Source organism: Chlamydotis macqueenii, chromosome 3, assembly GCF_036417535.1.
Source record: "Chlamydotis macqueenii isolate bChlMac1 chromosome 3, bChlMac1.mat, whole genome shotgun sequence".
Taxonomy (NCBI): Eukaryota; Metazoa; Chordata; class Aves; order Otidiformes; family Otididae; genus Chlamydotis; species Chlamydotis macqueenii.
Genome location: NC_141558.1, coordinates 62,659,404 through 62,685,773, shown reverse-complemented (window position 1 = coordinate 62,685,773; position 26,370 = coordinate 62,659,404). Strand labels below are relative to the sequence as shown.

General features: G+C 40.8%; 1 protein-coding gene across 1 annotated transcript; it reads right to left on the bottom strand.

Annotated features, from left to right (window-relative positions):
* Positions 1–1,070: 1,070 nt before the first annotated feature.
* LOC104483051 (uncharacterized) lies at positions 1,071–26,370 on the bottom strand. Its single transcript, XM_010124724.2, has 14 exons — positions 26,145–26,370; positions 22,525–22,644; positions 21,457–21,576; positions 20,699–20,818; positions 14,583–14,705; positions 13,468–13,550; positions 12,168–12,293; positions 11,291–11,336; positions 10,003–10,136; positions 5,651–5,779; positions 4,055–4,169; positions 3,044–3,178; positions 2,004–2,129; positions 1,071–1,209 (listed from the first exon to the last, which is right to left on the bottom strand). Exons 1-14 carry the CDS (start codon positions 26,368–26,370, stop codon positions 1,088–1,090), a joined length of 1,725 nt encoding a protein of 574 aa, XP_010123026.2. The 3' UTR covers positions 1,071–1,087.

The window sequence follows — 26,370 nt, the reverse complement described above, 5'->3', positions numbered from 1 at the left end:
GTTTACTATTCTCTTACAAATTAAAACTTACATCAAAAAACGAATGCCTCATAATTTCAAGGCTACATTCTTTTTTTTTCTGAAAAATACTGTTGTGATTGGCTAAAAGGTCTGTGAGAGACTCTTCTTCTGGAGAAGAGGGTAGGGGAGGTTGTTGAGTACCCTGTATACATGTAAGAGAACTAGTTGAATTTAAAAATATTACCACTTTTTTTTTTCTTTAACTCCTTTTAAAATGAAATATTAATATCAAAATACAAGATCAATTCCTAATTTTGCCAGATATGTTCCCTTTTTCCCTGTTGGAAATTATTTACCTTTGGAAATAATTTACCATTTGCAGAACACAGATTTATTTCTGTATTCAAACACATCTTACTCAGATCTTTCATGGTAGCTGCTATATTCTGAACATGCTCTGTGCAACATTTCTCTGCCTCAATGTGCCTTTGCTCTTTTGCTGGAGAACAGTGCCTACAGTGTAGGTAAGGATCACCTTTAAGGCGTGCCCTGCTCTTGTTTCTTATAAATTTATTGCAATTTCTGAGTTGTCCCTCGGCAGTTACTTCCTGTAGTAACCTGTCCACAGTTTGCTACCTTTATACTGTATGTTAATTCTAAAAGTATTTTCTAAAGCTAAGTCTCTGGAGTGTGCTCTGAAATAAGGGACATGGAACAGAAACAAGATGACTGCAGAGTAACCCGTGTACTTGAGAGATGCCTCTTCAGTAGAATCGGCCTTTTATGTGAATAAAACCTCATGAATAGAGTGCTGTTTTTTTGGAAGGAGTGGTGAGGAAACAAAAAACAAACCATGAAAGATTGCCCAAGCATAACAGGTGTTTTCCAAACCATGGGAAGGAATGTAGCCACAGTCCTCACGTACACTTAAGCAGCCAGCCAAAGCGTTCAAGGGATTGTCTTTTGACCTGCTCCGATTCCTGTTATCAGAACATCTCTTTTGTATGATGAAACTGCAAGTAGCAGGAAAACTTTAACTACAGGAACTGATGAAAAAAAAGTTGTTTTCTCTGAAAGTACAGGCTTTTGGATCTGATAAGTTTTCATAAGCCATCTGGCTTAAATATTAACTGTCTTCATGGCAAATAGCTGCCCTAAGGAGCTCTTGAGTTTCTTCTGTTTGCTGACGGACTTGCTCAAGGAGTTTGGCCATTTGGCTTTTTCTGAATGCTAATGAAAATTCTGGATCTGAAGAGCAAAAACAAATGTTAGGCCACCTGCTGTTTTTCCTTGTATTTTAATGCAGATGCTTAGAAAGCTTCTATTTCAGGTCAGATACAAATTCAGTTTTCATACCTATGACTATTCAAGATGGTTTGCTGCTAAATTCTCCTGATGCAGATGTCTGAAGCTCAATTGTCAAATTCAGCCTTATGCAACAGGTGCATATCAAGACATAGCAGGGTCTTGGCTCTGACTCTATATAGTGTGTATCTTCACATATACATTTATTACCATATTATAGCTCTCACCTGTACTCCTACCCAAAACAAAGAAAAACAACTAACCAAAAATGGAAAAAAATCAAGGAACGGCATTTAAAGTGTGAAAAAGATGTGAGACTTCCCAGCTTTAATACCAGTTAATCATGCAGTTTAGTTCTTTGCTTGCTTTATCAAAATAAACTAAATTCATATTTGAAAAGTTTTTAGGTTGTGTCTATTGTCAAACATATTGGATAAAAACGTGTACCTGAAGTCCTGTTTCTGCTTTCCTGCTGGTCAGAAAGCCTCTAGTTTTAAAGCAAACAAGAAAAAAAAACCCTCTATCTTTACTTAAAAACAGGTAAGGTAACAGCTACCCTTGAGATTATTCTGTTTGTTTAAGTGAGCAGAGCTAGTCCCCCGAGGAAGTTGCCCAGTATTGTAACCTTTGTTATAAAGCAGTGCCCGTTTGCCACTGATAGGAGCAAGCAGCGAGGAAAATATCTCCTCCCAGACCTACAACAACCCCAGGGGCTCAGCCCAGCAGGAAAGACCTACCTTCTCGCAGTCTGGAGAACGTAGAGATGCCCAGCTGCTGAAAGCGGATCTCTTGGTGGGTAAGAAAATTCTTGAGGTAGGCCTCAATCTCTCTGATGTGACGCTTCAACAAAAGCATCATTTTTTCTGCATAAATGGGAGAACCAATAGAGATCAACAGGAGCCTTTAAAACATTTTGAAACTTGATTTTTGTTACAATATTTAAGAATGTTAATGAATCATCTAACTTCAGCTACAACCAATGTTACTGCAACAAATGGCAAAGGACTTCCATGTACTACAGCCTCTAACAGGCTCTCAGCTGCATGGGACAAGCACATTAGGCATAAAGCTGTTTGTTTTCTGCAGGTAAAAATAATGCTCTTTTCATTCTCTCTCACTAAAACTTAAAAAAAAAATACAGGCTACATTGTTAAAAGCCACTTCACTGCTCCTGAAGTCTAGAATTGCAACAGCAGTGTTTGGTTCAGTAAGGTGCTTTCCTCTTGCTGGTCAACAAGCAGAGTTGATCTAAACTTTTGAAATGCAACCATCCCTTTGTAATTGTCTCTACCAGCCTCTGTTCCTATCTGTGGGTCATGCCATCACATTGTATGTACTGAGAAGGAGGGTCAAACAGAAAGATGCAAGAGCGCCTCTTGTCTGAAACATGTTCCCATCTTTCCCTTGGTAAAGAGTGTTTTATGCTATCCCACTTTCCTACTTAAGTTGTTTTTAAGGACCTGGGAATTGGCTCCAGACTAGCCCTGCAGAATGGCAGTGCTTGAAGAAGGCAGCAAACACCTGAATCAGATCTTTATCTATGGTCCATTTTCATCCCTTGGCTTTCTCATGCACCCAAGCACTGTTTTATGTGTATTTCAAGGGTGACTGTAGGCGCTTTTATGTTAATAAATCTATAGACCAGATGCAGAATGCTATGGGAATGTTAAAGGTTGGTTCAGTGCCTGACAGTTAACTCCTTTGGGAAAAGGCTCATTTCACTCCAGCCAGCCATAAATATCTTTGAAAGCACAGCTAATACTTGTGTGACAGTTACCGTGACCTATCGTGTTCTGGATGATGGAGGCAGCTTGAAAGGATGCCTCAGTGTGTTCCAGTCGGCCAGCCAGTCTCACCAAGCACTTTGTCAAGGGTTCATCCATCCATTGGACCATGCGTAACGTGGCTCCTTCTGGAAGACAGAGCAATAAGAGAGTAGTCTGTAAAGAGAAACTCCCGTGTCGAAGAAATGAAGGTGAGAGGTCTGCCAGAAAACATATTCCCTCAACTGGAAATCCTTTACACAGCTGGAGAAGCAAAGTAAGTGCTGAACTTGTGCAGTAAGTATGTTTAGGTTGTCAAAAAAGGGTCATGTTCTGAGGCTATGCTCTCAGTAAGGCAGAGTAATGGATTTGATTCATAGAAAGGCTGGTGGATTTTTACTTTGTTGGTTTTGTGTTCTGGAAGAATGAATAGCTTTATCTACGAGATCTACTCTTGCCTAGTGGGTTCAGTCTGTCCAGCAGCTGCTGGGCACCTCTTGCAAAATTAAATGTAACTGCTATGCAACTGGTGACATGTCACACCAGATACAGGAGATTAAATGTTTGATAGACAATATCCAATGCTGGGCAGGCTGGGAAAATTTACACTGATCCTCTCTGCCATGAGGAGTGCTGTACCTTCCACAGGCTAATTTGGGATCTCTTATAAAATCTGTGTGCAAAAAATTTAAAGAGAAAGAGCCACTTTGTATTTTAGTCTTTCCCTCTTCTGCTATTGTGGAATGAATTCAGCTGGAGAAACTGGGCGATGTTACGAACAAAAGTAGACAGGTTATGTACAGCAGTAAAGTTCAGCACAGAGAATTTTGAGTAAAAAAGAGTGCAAACAATGGAGCCTATATGTCCTGTCAGTGAATCGGATCTTATGGCAAAACTCCCAGAGAATTTAAAAGGAAAGACCTGGTCTGTACGTCCACCTCTGCTGCATCTCCTATTGGGATTAATAAAGAATACTTTAGTACACTTCCCAGACTAAGCCGTTTATGGTGAAGTTTCTTCCCTACCTTGCTTTGCTAGGTCAGCAAGGCAAGATGTCACATAATGAAGAGAGTCTTCTTGAGCATCAGTAGAAAGCATGGTGTGGAGGAGACCTTCAACACACGGGCTCTCAATGACTCTCTGCAACAAGAAAGCGTTTCATGTTTAGCACTTCCATTATGTTTTAGTGGTGTCTAAGGACTTCAGAAGTACTGAATAACTCTTAGCAATACTGAGGGCTAAAACACCAATAATAGAAATTTCTCCTTCCAGACCTACAACAACCTAGTGACAAACACTTTGATTTGTTCAGAGGTCACCTGATTTTAGGCATTTCCCAGACCCCGCTCTGTCTGTGGGATGTTCTCATGATCACAGAGCACTTTGAGCTCAAAGAATTTCCTGCTGTACCAGGCTGTATGTCAGTATTAAGCTGTCATTTGCTCAAGTCTAGCACCAGTGCTGAATAAGCTGAGTGCTCCAGGGCAAAGCACTGGGAAATGTGGAAGTTTTTCCATTTCTCTTATTTGCCTCCAGGGGTTTGAAAACTTTCTGGTGTTGAAATGCTCTGATATGCAGAAACATGAGATGTCCTCTCACTAGCAAAGGTGAGTTCAGTTTCTGGAGAGAAATGTTATGAACTAAACACTTCTGTGTATCCTTTGTCTTTTAGGTTGAATCTGCAATGCCAAAAGCGGTGTTAGACAGCATGTATCTGTATTGAGATACGTATTTTAGAGACTGAGTTGAAAACAGATAGGAGGCTTAGCCTGTGCTGACCTGGATTAAAAGCACAGGAGACCAAGGAGTGAGCCCTGAATTGAGTCAGTTGGAGAGGACTGATTACTAGTGAAGTTGAATCACAAAGTCATCAGCTCTCTGGGAGGTCCTAATAATGGAAGCTGCTCTATAAGGAAGCTCAGGTGTCTATCAACAGAAGGGAGAAGGGAATATCTTTTTTTGTGTGCTCATTTTATGTTGTGTTTTTTTTTTTTTTTTTTAACTTGCTGCTTAGAGGTTGAAGCTGGATTCAAGACTGCTGCCTTTCAAGTTCTCACACTCTGTTCATGTCCCACTGGCATAAAACCAACACTTTTTTTTCCTCTTGTGCCAAGGACTCCCATGTGTTTTAGGGATGGGCCCTTAGAATTGACCCTGGAAACCTGGCACTCCCACTCATGTCCATTGATTCACTTGTGCAGTGAGAGCTAAATGTGCTATACATTATAAAGCTTATGACGGTGAACCAGCTCCCTGCTGATAACAGAATAAAGTCAGAGAATTTAAGTGGCAAATATGGTAATTTTTTAAAAGCAAACTTTGAAAGGATGGTCCATTTTTACACTTACTGTGGGCCTTGAGTTTGAGGGAATCTATTTCCCTGCAAAAGTTGATTTCACAACTATCAGAAATTTAGATAATTCTTAATAAGAAACTCCTTCTAATAAAACCTGTTTTCATTATGGTAGGTCATTTTATTCATACAGACAATTTTGTGTAGAGCATCCTTGGTGAATGTTTCATTTAAAAAAAAATAAAATCTTTCTGTGTGGAATGCTGATTTGCTATAAACATAACTGCAACTCCCAGGGTATATTCAGTGAAAAACATTGGGTACCTACCTGTCTGTTTTTGGAAAGGCTCAGGTTTTTGATGATACAAGCAGTATGGCAAACAATCACAGGGTCTGTTTTATACACTGACAGTAGCGTCCCCAGGCTCTGTAGCAGCTCGGCACACGCCAGAGTGTCCTGAGAAGAGCAACCAGTATCTCAATTACATTCGGTACAGACAACATGTGCAACTTTGCAGCAAACTATAGATAGATAGATAGATAGGTCTTAGCTCTGAAAGAAGAGCATTACTTAGCTCATTTAAACCAACGATGTAGCAGCTGGGTCCAGTGCTTTTTCTCTCAAAATATGGTCACTGACTGGCAGTGATCTACAGAGCACTTGCTATGGAAAACTGGAGTCTCTAAGGTCCAGTAGTTTATTTTTGTTTGCATCAAACGCTTCCCAGAGGTTGTTGATAGTCAGGTCAAGGATGTGTGATCCTGACTAGAAAGAGAAGTGGTCAGGGTAGGTGTGAAAGGCAAAAGTATGTGGTGAAGTAGCAGCAGCAGTGTGTCCTTGCGTACGTCAGCAATTTACCTCACCTGCAATAATGGACTGTGTGCTTAGATCAGTTTGTGATCAGGCACCGCTTTAGTAACATGTTCTGAGCAGCATCTTCTGAGTTTATACATGTTTCTCTGCCATCTGATGGATATTTTAGGGGGACTTTACTGAGTCCCTCTTTTCTTAAATGTAGTCTTTCTCCGATTACCGTTAAGATTAATTGGATCAGATCTAACTTAAGAGTTTGGTTTACTGACCAGGTAGTTTCCTCAGTAACAGTATGGATTAAGGGGGTACTGCTGTTTATAAGAGAAACTTGATCTCAGCAGGCTTTGGGTTAGGTCTACAGGTAAACACAAGGTAAGATTTCCTCTTGGGAGAATTTTTTCTTTCAGTCTCTTTCCCTTAGGAATTTGAGTTCTTTATGGAGTTCTTATGCTTGTTAGTAATGAACTATACTATTTGTGCTACTTAGAAATTGAGACACATTAGCAAGAACGTTCATTATAAAACAAATCATCAGTCCTACATACAGCTGAGAAAAAGTGCATAATTTTGAAACCCGTGAAATGTCAGGAGCACTGAAGCAACATTGAAAGGCAGATGTCTTTAAAAATCAGTTTAACTTGCATCTTTCTTTTACTTAGGTTAAATTGCAGAAGTGTATCTCATTTTCTTTTAATATCAGCTGACATCTTCACTTCTGTTCATTTTTAGCACTGTCACAACCAGCAATTCTAAAATAAAACATGAAAATAGGTGGAAAAGGCAGCACTATGGCTAAGCTCAGGGCATTTAAAGAATCCTATATGAAGATATGGCTGTAAATTTTTAATAGTTTTGTTTTTCTTCTCTTCAAAGGCAGAAATAATATAATTTTAGATAATCCGATTAAATTACCATTGATGATTATTTTTTGTGCTTTTAAACCAAGTGTCCTCTTTTCTATGTAATTCCATCAACTATGGTACCCTTATTTGATTTGCTACAGCCCAAGAGGAGGAAATTGTCTATGGACTATAAATGAACTTTCTAATAGATAATGACTTCCCTGCCAAGCTCCTCTGTTTATTTAGGACCTACATTAGCAAGTGACAGTACTTTAAATTTTGCTGAACCTCTTTTTTTGGCTGCAATATGGCTGGGATCCAGATTTTGTTTTCTGGCTCAGTCCTATACAGCACGAGAGAATCACAAGAAAACTCTGAGTAAAAATTGATGGAGTGGTTCAGATGGATACTGATTTAACTTCTCCCAAGATCTAAAAAAAAAAAGGCAAGGAAAAGCATTCCAGCAGCAACTATGCTTACAATAGCAATGCTGCACTCACACCCCTTATCCAGGGAATTTTTTGCCAAGATAATTATTATTCTCCGTTTAACAGATAGTAACATGGGAAGGCAGAGTTATTTTGTACCTGGAGTGGGAAGTCAGTGGCATCATCTGGTGCAGACAGACCCCTGCTACCCTGACTTCCAGGTCTTTGCTCAAAGGAATGTGATTTAAAAGGCTGTTTTCTCACAAAGCCTGACTTCTTCTTTAGTTGTTTCAGGGTTGGGCTGTCCTTGGGAGAACTGAATAAAATTCCCCCTGCAAGAGGGAAGTTTTCTAGTGTTTGCTGGGAATTGCTGTCACCAGCCTGGCCAGGGGATCTCAAAAAAGGGGTTTAAGCAGGGACAGGAGCTCCTGTGAAGCATTCCCGGGAGTTTGCTTCATGGTAACGAAAGGGCAGATGAATTCTGCTCTATTGTATCCTGGGCAGTATTTGTAATAATTCAAGCATCACTTGACTCGGTTGTAAAGGTTAGCTTTGTTCAGTGGTTTGTTTTCCAACAGCTGTTCCCATGGAGAAGTCCCTCTTTCACTCACTGAGAATTCAGCCTGGGTTAGAGAAAGAAACCTTGAAAAGATCTGAAAAACAGGCCAGAAAAGGCATGGAGGTGGGGAGGCAGGATATGAGTAAGGAGAGGTCAGCCTCTTCTCAGAGTGCCCAGGGCTCACACATACAAAGCAGCAACATTCAGTAGCCAGGGACAGCCGTGTTTGCTCACTAAAACAAATTCTGAGATGTAGATACTTCTCACTGGAGAATAAACCCTCGAGTGTGATGCTTTGCTTTCCAGCCTGCCGCTGCTGACCCTTTTCCCCGCTGAAGGACGGGCTGCTGCACTACCGGTGTAACAAGTCTGAGCTCCCAGTGCCTTTGTCTGCTCCCACTGATGCGGCCCCATGCCCTTTGTAGCTGGGGGTTTGAAGCACTGGTAAAGACAGGCTTGGGGATCAGGGAGGAAAGGAGCTGAGAGTACTCTTCGCTGGGAGAGTGTAAGTGGCGTCTGGGGGCAAGAAAAGCAAATGCGAGTAAGGACAATGTTCCAGCATAATGCATCATACTGAGTAACATTTTTACTGTCCAAATAGCCTACAACAAACTTAATGTATTTCAATTGTAAGCTCATTGAGAGCAAATTGTGTTTTGATTGCACAAGGCAGTTTGACAAGCAACTGGACGCTAACGCAGCCAGCACAAAACCTAGGAAGCCACAGTGCCTTTGAAAAGCTCGGTGCTCTAGTGGCTCCTTCCCAGGCATTGTGCTCATCCATTTTTCCGTCATGTCCTGGAGTTAGAGGAGGTACAATGTGGTTCATACTGTGGTGTGGACATGCAACTGAGGTGTAAGGCACCAGGCTTCCAATACCCGGAGGAAATTTCCAATCAGACTGAGTGTATTTCAGCCTCAAGAAGCACCTAAGCCCAGCTGTGGTTTCTCAGACTGTCTGTCACTACTGCTTAAAGCAATGTGGCATGAAAGGTTCTTCCAATTTTTTGCTTCATCTACCCACTTCTAACTCTCTTAAAAGGTTACTGTTCGCTTAAGACACCTATCAAAACCCTTTCATATCCATGTTCCTAAGGACATCTTTAATTTCTGTAATGGAAAAGGATATTTAAAAATAATAATAATTTGTCAGTCCCTACTTACTGGTTTTGCTGTTTTATGTGGAGGATGAGAATACAGCAGGAGTATTTGTTTTGTTTATTTGCTGCAGTTTATTTCTAGTCAGACTTCTTGATGTATTTGCATAGTGTTTACCCTGAATGTGGGCAAATAAACTGTTCTGCAACTGCGGACACGAGGCGACACAGGAAGGTCCTGGTGAATTAGCTATAGATAGATAGGATTTCAAATTTTATTAGCCCCCCTCCCCTCCCCTGCTGTCTTGATCCTAATTCAAAAGGTGTTAAATTTATGTAAATATACTTTTAAATAACTATCCATATAGGGAAGTAAAGTATTTTTGCACTTTATTTTGCACTGATGCACTTCAAATGCACACGCTAAATTAGTTTGCTTTTCAATGTGTAGGGAAGCTCTATAAACTCTGTAGCCAAGGAATAACTTCCTCAGCTGGCCCCATGGCTACAGTCTCTCATAGTGCTACGCATGTGTGCTGCCCCTTGTACACTCACCTGGAGACCTATGGTCTGGGGATGGAGGGAACCATAGGGAGTTTCAGGGAGCACAGAGTAGTATCCACGCATCCAAGGAATCTGACACCCATCTCCCCCTCTACCCTGCCCTTGGTCCCGTTACAGGTAACCTGATTAACTACAGGATCCTCTGGATTCCACTGACCACAACAGATAAGCTCCTCAGGTAGTCAGCCACAGCGCAGATGCAGTAGACAAAAGCTCATCATTTTTGTGTGGGAGGGAGAAGGGCTGCGAAGCCTCACAGAGTCTATCAGTCATTCATAAAATGCATTTAATTTGCAGTTTTACCTTAAGAGTGTTACCCCATGTGAGGAGCCAGAACTAGTCTTTCCCCTGTAGTCTTGGGAAATGACCTCCCTACCTGGTTGTGTGGGTGCTGGGACAGGATCCAGAGCAGAGCGATGGAAGCGTGACGCACGTCCTTGCTGCCGGATGCCAGGAGAGACCGCAGTTTGGGCAGGACGTCCTCAGCAACCATCTCAGCCTGGATGTCTGCTGGTTTGGGAAAATGACCGAGGTCAGGGAGCTTCAGAGCACTGTGAGGAGGCATTCGGGCCCCTTATCGTAAACATTTGACTGTGCCTCAGTGACAAAATTAAAGGGGACCTCCCGATCTTTGTGGGATGGGACAATGCTGACTGGTTGTAAAAATAAACTCATTAGTTCTGGCTTTTTTTACTAAAGGATTAACACAAGCTTGAGGGCAGAATGTAGGTTTGGACACTCTTCAGTTTATACCTGAACCTCAGCAAGAAGAAATGAGGGGAATTTTCTTACTCCTTCATTGACACAAGGCCTGGTAGGAAGGTGGCAGCTTCTGCTGCACAGACAGAAAGACAGACCTCCTCAAGCACCACCTGTCCTGCAGAGTTATGGTTAGCCAGAGGAGAGATCAGCCATCCTGGCAGAATTCTTATAACTCATTTGTCCCTGCAACTTCAGTGAGTGCTTTCGGGCAGTAAAGGCAGTGGCAGAGCAGCCAGCAGATGGAGTCGCAGTCCTAAAAGGCCAAGCAGGCCAGGGGTATTCAATGCTGCCAAGGAGCAGCGCAGCAGTTCCTTCACTCCTAGCTCCACTATAATTGTGATTCAAAATTAAGCACCCCTGCATTTTCTAGATGAATAACTCTCCTCTGGACCCTAGGGCTCCAGCGTTGGGCATACCAGTCCTCTGCTTTCATCTCCTGAATATGTTGTAGAAATGGATCTTCGGCATTTAATAGGATAGGATTTTTTTTTAAGAGGATGACAAATGCTTGGCAAAAAAATTATATTTAATGATAGATTTATGCCATGGGAGAAGGCAAGTCCCCACTTAAGCAGCAACTTCAGGAGACATTCTGTCCTAATCAGGTTTAATGCTCAGGAAACATGAAAGGGATAAAAACTTGAAAAGCTCTGTGCATGTGACCTCTGCTGTCTCTCTCACTTTGTCCAGATACTTCCCTTGCTACCTGGGAGCTCTAAGGCAGGTTTAGTTAGTCTACGCACTGCACCTCCCTCTTCCCTTAACATCCAATTAAAATGTAGAAAAGAGGGTATCTCTGCTTTTAATATGAAAGGTTCCCAACCCACTGTGCTCACTTAGGAAGGTAGAGAGAGAAAGAAAAAGAAACAGTATGGTTTGTTTATCTCCAATATATTGCTTACCACTGGCAGCCAAATTTCTTAGGCAAACACATGCCTGGCTTGAAACCTGCTTGTGCCAAAGAGAGAAGGAAAAAAATGAGCTGTTTCAGCAATGCGTGTCTTGCCTATTGTATGCAAAATAAATGTAACAACACAGGCAAGCTATTACATTATATTCAGAGCACAAATTTTGGGACACTTTTTCTTGTCAAAGTTTTGATTAATTTTTTTTTTTTTTAACCTTCTCTAGTATCAGTCATCCTGTTGTTGATGAGGAAGAGACAACGGGGTTTATTTTAGAAATGTCAGATAAGTTACAGGAAAATTAAAGGAGTTAATTTATCTCATTTGCTTTGCACTTTTTTTTCACCTCCCTCTTACACAGAATTCAAGGTCCCACCCTTTAAATCCTGAACTGTGGATTACTGAAGTTTCTTTGGTGTGGCTCCCAACAAAGCAAAATTTTCAGGATGTTATTCTTTGAAGCCATATAGTCAAAGTTATGGATCTCAAAAAGAAAAAAAAAAAAGGCAGCACAATACAGCACAATAGATGCTCCAGATACTTGCTGTCACAGACACAATTATCAAAGATAGTTGAGAGCTTGGACAGAGCACTTCACACACGTAGTTTGAAGTTTAAAGAATACAGGACATCTTAGTGTAACATAAGTGTCCAGGGCTGTGGAACAACTTATTGATTTCCCTTCTCTTTATCTATACATTGACCTTTTAGAAGCCATGTATCTTCTAATATATGTCTTTTCTCATGGGAAAGATGCTGCACAGGCATGTGTACAGTAGATGACCAGAATTGTACAAGACTGAAACTGGAAGCCCAAGTCTATAGCTCTACTCTGATGCTAAGCATTTACACAAAGAGAAAGCTCCAGCTTTACCTTGTCCACAGAAGAAGATAGGAGAGAGATGAGTGTCCGCAGCAGGAATCTGTTGCCAGGTCTCAGCATGGCTTTGTGGTGCTGAATATTGGCTGCCACATTGCTTAGGGCAGCACAGCTGTAATACTGCAGATGACCAAGAAAAAAGTAGAGAGAGGGGAGGTGACAGTGGTGACATGTTGAAGAGAATAAAAATAAATTGGATAAATGCTCAGATTTAGAGCTGGTGAAAATAAAGTGCTTTTTCATCTTGAGGGTGTTTTATTGGGTAGATGTGATAACAGCCTAAGTGGGCTTCCTCAGGCAAAGCGACGCAATCTGCTGTAGCTAGAACAGCAGTCATACTGTGGCACTGCATGTTGTACAGACCCATTAGGACCCTGGATATTTGGGAATGTACTGTGCTGTTGCAACAACACTGCTGCTCTCACCTAAGTTAGGTCATCTGCAGATCGTGTATTATATGGTCACATTGATTTACTCAAGCTGGATGTAGTAATTGCCCCAGCATGCCAAGAGACCATTTTCAAACAATTTAAGCATTAACTCTAGGGAGAATTATATATAAAATAGTATGTATTACTAGGGAGGTACAATTAGAAGAAACAGGAAATTTTAAGATGAATCTCATAGAAAGCTGATAACACTGAATCAGTTTGCAGAAAGCAATTCCAGAGGCTCCATCCCTTCAGACATGTAAAAGAAATCTGAATAGAGATAACAAAACCAATGGATGAAACAATCCTGTACTATTCAAGAGGACTGAATGAATGAACTAATGGATTTTAAGGTTTACAACTCTGATTCATAGTTTTTCATCACCATACTTTTGAACCAAGACTGACTCTCCGTTAAGTGTGCAGAATCAGTAAGAGGTGTCTGTGGTAGCATAAAATAGGAAAATTTCCCAGTCATTTACATAAGGAGAAAAAAAATCTTTGCAAGTTATGCCTTTTCAGAACACTTAGTAAAATTGCTTAGAGAAACCAGGGGAAGAGATCTATCTGCAACTTGCCTGATGATCTGAAAGACGCAAGAAGGTAACTGCATAAGAACTGTGAGCATGCATTTGTGTGCGCTGGCAGATGCACTTCTGCATCATAAACTTTCTCCTGTGGAGCTAGACAAATTGAATGTTTTCAATATACATTATCTGGCTGAGCTGAGTTTCACCAAGATGCTCTAACATGTTTCCCCACTTCTCTAGAGAAACCTTCCCTCCTCTCCACCTTTTCCTTTTTACATATTGTGGTTTGTGCTCTCCTTACAGTCACGCTGTTACTGTTTGTTTGAACTATACCTGCACTTCTGAGTCAGGAGATTCCAGCAGTATGGCAAGAACTGGTAGGGCTCCTTCCTTGCATAGAACTTGTTGGATTTTCTCTGCCATTTAGAAAAGAAAAGTGCTGTTAATGTGTCGTTCCCCTTCCCTCCCTCTCATTAGGAGGCACCATTCAAAAGGGATATGCACAATTACTAGATTCTAGAGAGTGGTGATGTTGTCCAAATATATGCCAATCAGTGTGTCTGGAGAGTATATCATTTAGAGCTTGTGCAATGTAGCAGTATGCAGACATTTTAGCAAAATGACTAGCAGGCTGACTGATCGATTAAGACTTTGCTGGTTTTATGCTAAAGGCTGTTCCGAGAATCTGAATTGCAAGAGAAGCTGAAAAATCATGTTCACTGTGATTTCTGTGTTTCAAAAAAAAAAAAAAAGCAAACAAATTATTTTTAAAATTCTCAATAACAGAAGTATAATAGCCAACTGTAGATGTTCTTGCCAACCATTCCCTTCCACCATATAGAGATAAGAGACATTACTCATTATTCTGTATCGTTTAGCTGCGTGGGATAATAGTATCATGTAGATAGGAGAGATTTAATGCTGGTTAATGTACGGTAGTGCACGTATTATTGCAGAGGACCAAATTCCACTTTTGCTAAAGCTGTTGGCAGATATCCCAGGAACATTTAACACCTGGCCCATAACAGTTATATTTTGCATCTTCCAAGATCAAGTTAGGGATACAAGTCAAACGTTCCTAGAGCTTGACCTTGTTGGATAAGCTTCTGAGATTGCTTCCAAGTACCACCAAATATGCTGCTAACTTTTTAGACTAAGTTATTTCTTTTTATTTTTTCTATGTCTTTGACAGATGATTTAAGTGCTTGTACATTAGCCCCTCGGGGGTGAAAATCAAGCCTTGCTATTTCGGTAGTAAGCTAAAAAGGGTCTGTATTACCTAAAGAGAGGCCAAAGTTAAAACATCAGCCTATGGTATCAATACGAGTACTATATGCAAAGGAAATAATTTGTTGCTTTTATTCTTGCCTTAACTCTTTTGAATTATTTTTCTATCAGTGAGAAATTTTCTTTCAGCAATTTTAGATAAACCGTTAGTCAGAAAGTACCTGATTGTGTGAGGTTGAGAATAGCACCAACTGCATTTTGTTGGACTCTAGGATCGTAGGAATGGGCAAGAGCCAGTAGGGGTGTAACTCCCCGAGCAGCACCAATAGCCTCTCGGTTGGACTCTGGAGAAAGGAATCAGAGAAAGAAATAAGACATTGCCATTTTACTGTGAGCCAGGAGCAGGACAACTAGCAGGACTAGATTTCTTTGGTATTAGCTTCTCTGATTCTTTGGTATATATCAAAATTTCTCTGCATGCTCAAAGGAACCTGTTAAACATTTCAAGAGCTCAGTGGGAAAGAAACTAACCCATGGCTTCTGGATTAGCCATAAGCCAGCTGGTTTAATGCTTTTGTTTTGTGACTAGGATGATTAAAATGAAAAGGACTGTAACTCCCCTTAAACAGGTTAGCATGCCTTGTACTATATAATTAACTGCAGGTAAGATTGAATTAATTTAGCAGGGTATATTCAGGGCCAGTTTCTCTCTTTGAATGTGCCTGTGTCACTCCTTTGACAGCTACAAGCAACGCAGAGGTTTCTAAAGACAGAATGTGACTTAACCACTGGAATTTGAAAAGATATGTCTTCTCTGAAGTGGCGACGCTTCCTTGCATGGCAGTGTATTAGGTTGTACAGTTGTATTCAACATCCTGGAGTAGAAGGAGAATTCAAAAAAGATCTGCAGAGTCCCTTAAGACTGCTAGATGAAAAACTGGAGAAAAAATAACTGTCATATTTAAATAATGCTATAAAATTAACTATATACTATAAAATACTATATAGCATATTTATATACTGTGTATATATGCATACAACATATAATAAAGTTGCATTATGCTACGAAATCATAGAATAGAATGATAGAATGGTTTGAGTTGGAAAGGACCTTAAAGATCATCTAGTTGCAAGCCCCTTGCCATGGGCAAGGACAACTTCCACTAGATCAGGTTGCTCAAAGCCCCATCCAGCCTGGCCTTGAACGCTTTCAGGGACGGGGTATCCACAGCTTCTCTGGGCAACCTGTTCCAGTGTCTCACCACCCTCAGTGTAAAAAATTAGTTCCCTGTATCTAATCTAAATCTACCCTCTTGCAGTTTAAAGCCATTACCCCTTGTCCTATCACTACATGCCTTTGTCAAAAGTCCCTTTCCAGTTTTCTTGTATGCCCCCTTGAGGTACTGGAAGGCTGCTATAAGGTCTCCCCGGAGCCTTCTCTTCTCCAGGCTGAACAGTCCCAACTCTCTCAGCTTGTCCTCATAGGAGAGGTGCTCCAGCCCTCTGATCATCTTCGTGGCCCTCCTCTGGACTTGCTTCAACAGGTCCATGTCCTTCTTATGTTGGGGGCTCCAGAGCCTTGTTGAACTTCATGAGGTTTGCACAGGCCCACCTCTCAAGCCTGTCAAGGTCCCTCTGGATGGTAACCCTTCCCTCCAGCATGTTGACTGCACCACACAGCTTGGTGTCATCAGCAAGCCTGGTAAGTGTGCACTCAATCCCACTGTCCATGTCCCCAACAAAGGCAATTTAGGAAAAAAAAAACCTCCGCTTTTCCTTCTACTCCTTTGGTTTTGGACTTACTGAAGGTAGCCTCAGCTGTGCCATATAGAAGACAATCCTCCCATTATGTTCTTCCCTACTGCTCTACCATGAGGCCATCAAAATATTTGCAACAAATAAACTGCTGCCACACACAGATAGTTATGCTCCTCTCACCTTTACAGCCTTATTTATGTCTATATATTATCTGTATTTGTATTTTATAAGCATTCTAGTGGCATGATTTTGAAAAAGATAAGGTGTTGGCAGTGGTGTTATTTGAAGTTGATGTGATTTAAGTGGGAATTAGACCACTGAAGAATTCTCTTAGTATCATAGTATTCTGCAGATTATTTTATAAAAGGAAAAAGCAAAGTCTGTCTATCACTATTGATAGTCTACTGTCTCCCATTTTTCATTGTTTATATGATCCAAACTGACACTGAAGACCACAGGAGTTTTAGTTGAGTATTGCTCCATTTACATACATTTCTAGACTTTAAGCAATGGCCAGTGTCTGGAAGTTTGTTGACAGAAATATGAAGCAGAAGAAAGCAAGAAACGGGAAAGTATTTGGATGACATCAACTCTTTAGGTGCCAATTAACTTAGAGAGTTAAGAAAACAAAACCATTATTTCTAACCATTATTTCTATATCTGGAGTCTATCTATACTGCGTAACTGACACACATAAATAATCCAGGATATCTACGCAAGTATCGGTTTCGTATTCCAGGACAAGTCCCTTTCTGCCTTTGCATTAATATTTTACACTCAAGAAAATCCCTTTTATTCTGGAAAAAAAAAACAACCTCTAATTTTTGAGCAAAATAATTGTTCTGGGAAGAGACGTGTTTAAAAATAGCTTTTCCACGTGGGAAGCTATTATTCTGGTGAAATTTTCTGGCCAATTTTGTAGACAACCCTTTCTCCAATCTAATCTGCCTGCATATTGTTCTTTTGTTTCCGTCAGCAGAAGAGAAATTCTTCTGTGCGGCTCTATCTGATGGAAACCAGTCTGGTGTGATGTAAACTCTAATTAGTTGAGTAAAGAAGAGAGGTGAAAAGATTGAGAATTCAGATATTGCTGCTTCCTTCATTCTTTCACACAATACACTCCATGAATGTTTTGAATGTGGAAGACAATGTAACATTTGGGCAAAGGGATTACAAACATTCAGAAAGAACTTGGGCAAAATATGACAGAATATGAGCCATCAAGTGCTTCAAAGGTTTTTCTTCCTTAAAGAAATATAACTGGCTTGATATGGAAAGGCTTCACATCCACCACAGCCCAAACAATTTCTCTGCCTGAGGGCTCAGAGGTGGTGGTCAACACTGGGAGCCTACAGTGGCAGGATGAGCTCTTGCAGCCTACTTCGGAGGGAGGTGGCACACGGAAACCCAGGCACCCCAGTCCTGCCTGGGAGGGACTGAAGCACTCGCTGTCATTGTAGAGGAGTGGACAGATCACAACAGGCTACCACAAGAGTGGAGAGAACACAATGGAAAACTCTGTGACCAAAATAATTTTTTTTTCTTTTCCCTTGGGTCATTCACTAGCTGATAAGTTCTCCTCTGTAGTCTTTGTTAGTAACAACTATTGTGGGTTTGCTGGATTTATTTCTACATATGTCATTTTCCCTTATTCTTCTCTCCATTCCCAGTCCAATTTTGGTCAGATAATGTGGCTGAACACTATCTGTTTTACCCCCTTGCATCAGAATGTATGGAGATATCTACCTCACCAAGATGCATAACTGTACTATCATCTCCATGAGAGATGTGGCAGGCTAGATTATGTTTCTCTCCTGGACCAACTATTTATCTAAGTAAGTAAGGCAGTCTCTTTACTGGTGCCCCTTAGAGTGCATTTAGAAGGGAACCATGTATTCAATGCCACTCTAAAGTGGGGACATCAATAACATCTACTCAAGCTGAGTTTGAATAACTCACCTTGAAACCTGCATTTATAAATTCTTTCTTTCTGCTCTCTGCCATTTGTGTGCTTGAAAATTCTCCTGTTGGTACAACTTTGAACGTGCCCTGCACTCAGTGCATTCTCCTTGTTTAGCCTAATGCAGATGTTCAGGCCTCCCTAAACCCTTGCTGTGAACATTTAGTTCTGTTCCTATGTACTCTGAGAAGAGTCCTTATCCCAGAACGGATTACTTTCACCTACAGATTGAAAAGCTGCAGACAATTGCAAATGTGCATGTGTCCTCTTGCTGTGTGGACAAATGCTAGGGTGGACCAAACTGACCTTCAAATCCTCTTCCTCTGAATGCATGCGTTTGCTGTTTTTATTTTTGGCTACCTATTGCAGTGGGTATGTACCAAACAACCCAGCTTACGTATAACTTGCAATCACATTGCTAAACAGCTTCACTCTGTACACAGTCTTGCGTGCTTACTGAAGCAGAACTAAGACACATTACCATTCTAGGATTCAGAATTTTAGTCACCTTAAAGCTATATCTGAAGGATCTTTCTGATTTGACTGTGCTTCCATATTTAACTTTTTTAATCACTTGGAAGCATGAATGGCTTACATGAAGGACATAGTTGAACAGAATACTTTTTCTCAAGTAGGCCCTTTAAGATATCAGAGCTTGCAAGTTAAAATTAAAATAAACTCTAGAGAATTGCCTCTTGCTTTAGTCTCATTGCTGTGGTAGCTAAACATACACTGAAAAAGAAATAAATGGATCCAGTCCATCTAAATGCTAGTTACACTGGAACAGAGATCCTCAAAACTGACCTAAATCCCAGACAGCAACCCAGCCTATGCATTTGTAGGACTGCGTAGCTCTATGTTCAGCAGATGCTTTCCTATCTAGTCTGAAAGTTCCTTGAGTGCTTAATTTGAACTACTTGTGCTCAGAAGTACACTGACACTTAGAGGAGTGTGCAATGGCATTAGGGGACTATCCTCAACAGAGAAGGAAGGTGGATTGGATCTGGAGTGGCTAAGAGTTCCCTATACTCTGGGTTAAAGACAGAGACATCTAGAAGGGCCAGAGTGTCTTCAGGACTAAGGAACATCCTTAGATGCCCAAAGAAGTCACTTTCTCTGTGGGCTGCTTAAAACAAGGGAAGGGATATCCCTCTGATGATCTTCAGGTGTGTAACTCCATTGACCATACATAAAGAAAGTGTGTCAAGCACCTAAAAAATTAGTTGTTAATTTAGACATTTAAATGAGGCAAATTGCATTCCACACAAAGTAATGTAATATACAGAATTCTTAACCTGACCATAATACTATGCAACACTTACAAAAAATGTTTCAAAGGGAAAAATATTTTAAAGTCTGCAAATAAATAAAAGATGGGATAAAATGCAAATCAGCACTCTCATGTTGTTGGATCCTGCTTATCCACTCCCCCTTTGCAACATAAATACTTAAGTGAGGAAGTAACACTTTCTCCATGCTGCTCCCAGTCTTCTGGGAGATCTGATTGCAACTTTCCATACTGGAGAGGGAAGCTGGTGGAATAAACACTAGCAGAAGGGAAATACATATTATTCATGGCTTTTATACAGGGCTTTACACAATTTGTATGGTAGAATCACACAATTTGCGAAAGGTAGAATAAGCCAGTCTAACCTGATAACCTTTCTTTTGGTAACTATAGTTCAGCCTATGAAATACGCATAGTTAAGCAAGAGAAGATGGTGATAAATGCAAATAGTGCGTGGTGGATAAGGAATGACCAAAAACAAGCTGGCAGCATGTTTTGCTGAATGGGAATGACCACCACCTCCTTCCAGGTGGAAGGAGGCTACAAATGGAATTCCACAGGGACTGGTCTGTTGTTGGTTTTGAACCAGAAAGTTAATCCAAAAGTGTGAGTGCCACACTGTCAATGTGGTGGAGGACTGGAATATTTTACAAATAACAAACAATTTAGAAGACTGAAGCAACCGAAACAGAATGAAACCTTATAGTACAAAATGCAGGGAGGTGTACTTGGAAACATTTGTTGCAGATCCTTAATTAATTGGCATCTGCAGCAGAGGAGGAGAAAGACTAAGTGATTAAGTCAGCTACAAGATGACAATACCACTGTTATGTAATCACAAAAAAAGCAAGTGTTATCATGAGATACGCCACAAAACATATTTCCCTGGATGAAAGACACAGGTGACACCTCAGCTGAAATACTGCACGTTTCTGGTGACCTCTCTTTCAGAAGAGATTAATTCAAAATGGAACTCCTGCAGCATTTCTGTATGTTTTGGGATTATAACAATGCCTGAGGCCTGTAGTATCACAAAATAGCAGATGTAATTGCTGTGTTCCATTTCTGGAACACATCATTCACACCCAGAAAGGCTATGAAGATGAACGGAGAGCTTTGCTTACAAGAGGAGTCTTAAATGAGCTTGGCATTTTCTGTCTAGTAAAATGAAGGAGCCTCATCAGCACAGACATCAGAGAAGGAGAAATACTGAAGCAAAAGCTTCTGCATCTTATGACTCTTACACTAATTCCAAATAGGTTGTTTCACTTTAAAATATGATGTAACAGTTGAATAAATTCACTGCAGCGGATGAAGAACAGCCCACTCACCTGAAATAGCCAAAATCATGGTGCAGGCACAGGAATTACACTGGACAGTAGGATCCTCTGACTCAAGTAGATCCAGAATTGGCTCAAGTAAACCCATTTGGACAACTAATTCTTTGTCAACTATTCATAAATTCAAGAAAAATGGACAAACAGAAAAGTAAACAGTTAATGCCTTTGTGAAGAATGTATCTTCCTTTGACTGCTTTGGGGGTCTATATTGTGATTATGCAAAACAAACCTAAGATGGAAACAGCCTGAAAGGCACTCACAGTCCCTAGCTTGGTTTGCTTGATTCCTCTTCAGACTCATGAAAGAGTGCAAGGCATGTTTAGAGGTTTTAGTTCAGAAGGTCCCAAATACTTTTGCTAGCAATTCTGTTTTCAAACATAAGGTTCATTTTCGAAACGGGAACTGCAGCTTTCCAATAGCTTCACAATTTACTCAGCGCCTCCCACCTTCTTCTTCTGAAGTCTGCAGTTTAAATATTATTTTTACTTGTAAATAGTGACATGATGTTATTTGCAGCAAGATTCTTTAAAAAAGAAAACAGCTAGCTTCATTGAAAACTGACCCTGTCTTCTGCTGTTGTGAGATAGAGTGATGGAATACCTATTGTGGCGTAGGTGTCAGGGAGTGCAGTAAAAGATGCAACCGGGAGGTATGGGGTGTTCACACCCTGTCTATCAACATAAACTTTATCAGGAAGTTTTCATCTGCAGCTCCAAGATCCTAACAGAGATGTGTTGCTAATTACTCACTATTTCCTTCCAGCAAGAAGTTGACAAGGGACAAGGAAGACATCTGCTGCACCTCCAGGTCAGCAGACCGTAGTAACGCATAGAAGGGTTCCAGATGCTCCACAGGCAGGGGAGTGTTCACTGCAGAAATGAGAGGAAATATTCAGGAGTCTCATTGTTCACCGCAGTCACATTTTTCTCTTGCTAGTCTTAAGCCTCAGGTGCTACCATACATAGACTGAGTGGTATTCCCTTTAATTTAAATTCCATTGCTAGCAGCAAAATAGGGCAAGTTTCCTGAAAAGGTTTTGAATAATCAAGTACTTAAAAAACATCATAGGAAGGGAAGCGATATGCCTCGCTACCAAACAAGTAATTTTGCCTCATAGCAGGTCCTCATGTTGTGGTTATCTGCACTTTTTATCCAGCAAACAATACATGGGAAAAAGCTATCAAGACAAGTGCTAGAATATTCTCCTTGAAGTAAATTTAAAATAAGCAAATACAAAAATAATTCACAGTCTGCTTATTGATGGTATTTCTACCTTTTTGTAGGACCTAAACTCTTGCTGGAATCTTATTTGGCATACCTAGGCTGACTTCCAGCTGTTTACAAATTACCTCAGGAGCCAAATGCTCCCAGAAAATAGCTGGGGCAAAGAAGGATGTTTCCTTCATAAATTTCCACTACAATCTGGCCTCTAGAGCCTTGTCCTTTTCCAAAAATGTTTAATAAAAAACCTTAAATGATCACTATGTCCATTTCCTTCTACTATATGTTGACTGTATGGCTCTCAGGAGATTACACTCAGGGGTATGCACTGACTCTAGCCATTTTAGGTTCTGCTGAGATTTACAGAAGTACTACAATTACATAAATGACAGTCATTTATAATCATGAGAGCTACCTCCTCATAGCAAAATCTATAAAGACTCTGCCCACATGGCAATGACAGAATTTCCATCTTCCAACATAGCATGAAAGAAAAAAAATAAATTTGATTAACGAATCAAAAGGAGTTTCACAGTTGGAAAAAGTATTTTATTTATACTTACATAAAAATTTTTTAATGCACTGAGATAACTTACTGTGCTGACTCATGTGCAGGTAATAGAGGGCAGCAGACTGCTGTAAACCTGGGTTTTCTGAAAAGGCTAAGGTCCTCAAGGCTTCCAGAGGGTCCTTTCCAAGTGGTGACATTTCAAAACCTAAAGATGTACAATGACAGCACAGACTCAATTACACCTGAAAAGAGTCAGTTTACAACAAGAAATTAAAATTTACGGCCAACCAAACACATAAGGATTTCTGCCCTGCAACAACTCCATAGAGCCCATCTATCGTTATTCATGTTTCCATGAGCAGAAGCAATAAATGAATCTGGAATAACCTGTCCTTGGGAATGCCTCTTGTGAAGCTCATGAAGCTAGTGATTGGAAGCAAGACAAATTATAACCTTTAGACACTTTTATGCTATCCAATATACATGCAGGTGCTCCTGTTCTCCATAAAAATCTTATATTTTCCTGAATGATAGAAGATCTTCGTTAAAATACATCTACTAAATGTGGTATTGTTAGTTATGAGCTATAGAAAGAGCGTATCTTTTTAATTTACTACATTTTACGTTGACTGTATTTCCTACCCTGGGTATTACAATAAAAGATTTCAGGGAATAGCAACAGGGATTGCAAATGGGCTTGCCTCAGGCTCAAATTTCTAGCATGACTCTACCTGTTCTCAAGTATGATAGTTCCCCTATGAATAAACCAGATGTTCAGCAACAGCCATCAAGCAATAGCAGTCATGCATAACTTCTGTAAGTCACTGTATAATGTACTTCGGATGTGTGGAATGGAGCAGCAGAGAGAAAAAAAACAAAAGGGCCTTTGAACCAGTGCTCAACAGTATAAACAGCTGAAAAGGTAATGTAGTAAAAATGGACTGGTGGAGCACACAATTACAAGATATATTTTCAGACAATGGATTAAAGCAGTGCATTAAAGATTGAACTATCTCTATGAACAAGATCTAGCTACTTTACCTCCCATGGGATAAAGAGATGCAAGGGATGTGAGGGGTGTGAGCTTTCATGCCTCAGTGCAAAACTCAGACAATATCTCAAGCCATTTGAAGCTGCTGACATGTCAAGAGTAACAAACTTCTACCTTCAGGATTACGTAAGTGGGCTTCACTGAAGAACTGCTTCATATAAAGATCAATTTTGTTTAATAATTAACAATGAACACTAGCCAATGTGTGCAAATTTTTAGAGAAAAAACAGTAATCTTTTCATGTGGTTTAATTCTGTTCCTTATACAGTATCTGAATCTCCCACATATCTCTATGTTTTTGTTTGGGAGAGTGATAAAGCAGAAGCCACCCAAAATCTTCACCTGCTTATCATATAAAGTATTTGCTGCCCTAGTTAACAACTGAATACGACAATCAGTGACGAAGTCTCTCCTCACATCCAAACTGTGAGCTTATTATAACTTGTCTAGATCCAAGGATGGGATTGCTCCATCTCAGAACAAAATATATAGGCAAGCACTAAAGCTAATAGGTAGGTGTCTTAGTTCTCTTTGTGAGGCTTCTCTGCCTCCATCTGTCTTGGCAGCAGGATTTGGCCACTCAGAAAATTAACTTTAGTCCTTCTTCCTGAGTGCTGTGTATCTCCTATCACAGACTTTGGGACCTCCCTGAGAGCACACATTGCCATCTGTGTACTGTTGCCACAGGAACTCTAGGCTCACTGCTGCTGGGGCACAGTTCCCGAGGATCCAAGACAGACCACCCTTTTGAAGACCCATCTCAGAGAGGAAAGGATTTCTGAAGAAAAAATACACTTAGTCTTTTCAGGAAGCATTAGTGGGTGCTACAAAGGGGCATTCTGGCCTCATCATTTTTTCCAGACCATCCCTTTGTTGCACCTGATCCATCAACTGAGCTGGGATACTGCCAACAATCTCTTATACTGTCAGGAGCATGCTAGCCTTTGGAAGAAAAAGTTCAGCCCTGGAAGATCTTCACTGTACATCAATCTGAAAAGTCTGGCCCTATTCTAGATATGGACTCCAGGGTTTAGCCAGTGCTTAATGCGCAACAAATAGTGAACCATATTGGCAGCACAGGACTCCCCACATTCATGGGGTAATGACACCAGCTAATAGCAGCTGAAGCTAATTCACGCATGTTCCCAACAACCAGCGTCACAGCAATTATTCCAAAGGTTGTTCCATGACAGATTATTTCAAATAGCATTAACTGTGTCACACCAAGGAAAAAAAATGCCTCTCCTGGTCTCTCTCACAAGATGTTTTTTTGTCCCCCAAAAAGCAAAGTAAAGAAATAGTAGTTTGTATTCCACAGCCTTCACACAAATTAAAGTAGAAGGCTACACAATTTTGTGTAGTAGCTTTAGCCCAAGGTTGTTAGACTTAAAGCAATATACCAAATTAGCTGTAAGACAAAGCAAAACCAAACAAGCAATGGCTCCTGCCCAAGCTTGACACAAGAAATATTTTTAGGTTGGAGAACCGACAAAAAACACTCTTCCAAGAAGATATTCTGTGATTGCAGGAGTGAAATACAAAAAGTTTTCCTGTTGATATTGTTGTATCCTAGGACAAAATACGGGAATTAGAGAGGTAGCCTGTAAAGCAGAGGAGATACATGAAGTTATGGATCTACCTTGATTCAATCAGAATCCTGTGATTGTGTTTAAGCCTTATGTCTAAAATGTTTGCACGAAAGGACGTAGGCAGGCCAGTTGCTTAGAATCTGAGGAAGTGCTGAGAGCCCAATGGTACTTGTCCCAGGGTGACTTTGACATTCCCCATGTATAGCATAGATACCCCCAGCACAGGTGCAGGAGTTCTGCAGCCAGCCAACATGGATGTGCACAACTCTCTCAGCTAGGACGGAGAGAGTTGGGGCTGTTCAGCCTGGAGAAGAGAAGGCTCCAGGAAGACCTTATTGTGGCTTTTCAATACTTAGAGTAGGCTTATAAAGAAAGATGGGAGCAAATTTTTACCACGGCCTATTGTGATAGGGCAACGGATAATGGTTTTAAACTAGAAGGAGGTAGATTTAGATTAGACATAAGGAAGAAATTTTTTACAATGAGGGTGGTGGAACACTGGACCAGGTTGCCCAGAGAGGTGGTGGATGCCCCATCCCTGGAAACATTCAAGGCCAGGTTGGATGGGGCTCTGAGCAACCTGATCTGGTTGGAGATGTCCCTGCTCCTTGCAGGGGCGGTTGAACTAGATGGCCTTTAAGGGTCCCTTCCAACCCTAACTACGATGCTATGACCACACTGTGATTTGCCTGCTCACAGCTCAGCACTCACATAGTGTCAGCACAGCCTGTTTACAGCTTTGCAACCTCAGTGACTGATTTCAAAAAGCTAACTTCAATTACTAGAAGGGCTCACTTTTATGAAAAATATTTACATGAGTTATGTATTAGTAGTGGTGGTAGAGCAAGAAAGTGACTGACCATTTCTACCTGGATCCAACAGTTATGCCACTTGAGCCCTTGGTGTCCCATATACAAAGAAGTAGCTCTGGTCTTTCCTACATCACCAAGCTGCTCCCTGCCATGCCAGAGCAATTCAGCCAGCAATCTGTTTTCAGCCCACGAAATGAATCTCCTTGCTCTTTCACAATCCTTTTGAAAAAAAAAAAAAACCAAGCCCTCTTACCTGTTTCGATATGCTGCAGAAACTCCTCTGCTGTCACCCTCTCATGAGGCTGCAGGATGGGCTTGTACAGCTGTCTGGCTTTAGAGCTGTTGTGTTTTAAGCAGGAGCATTTGCTTATGAGAGTTAAGCATTCCTTGATGCTTCGCACCAAGTGGGAGGACATCCTCTGAACAAAGGCCACAAAGTCCTGCAGCAGCTGCATGCATCGTCCACACAGTTGACCCAT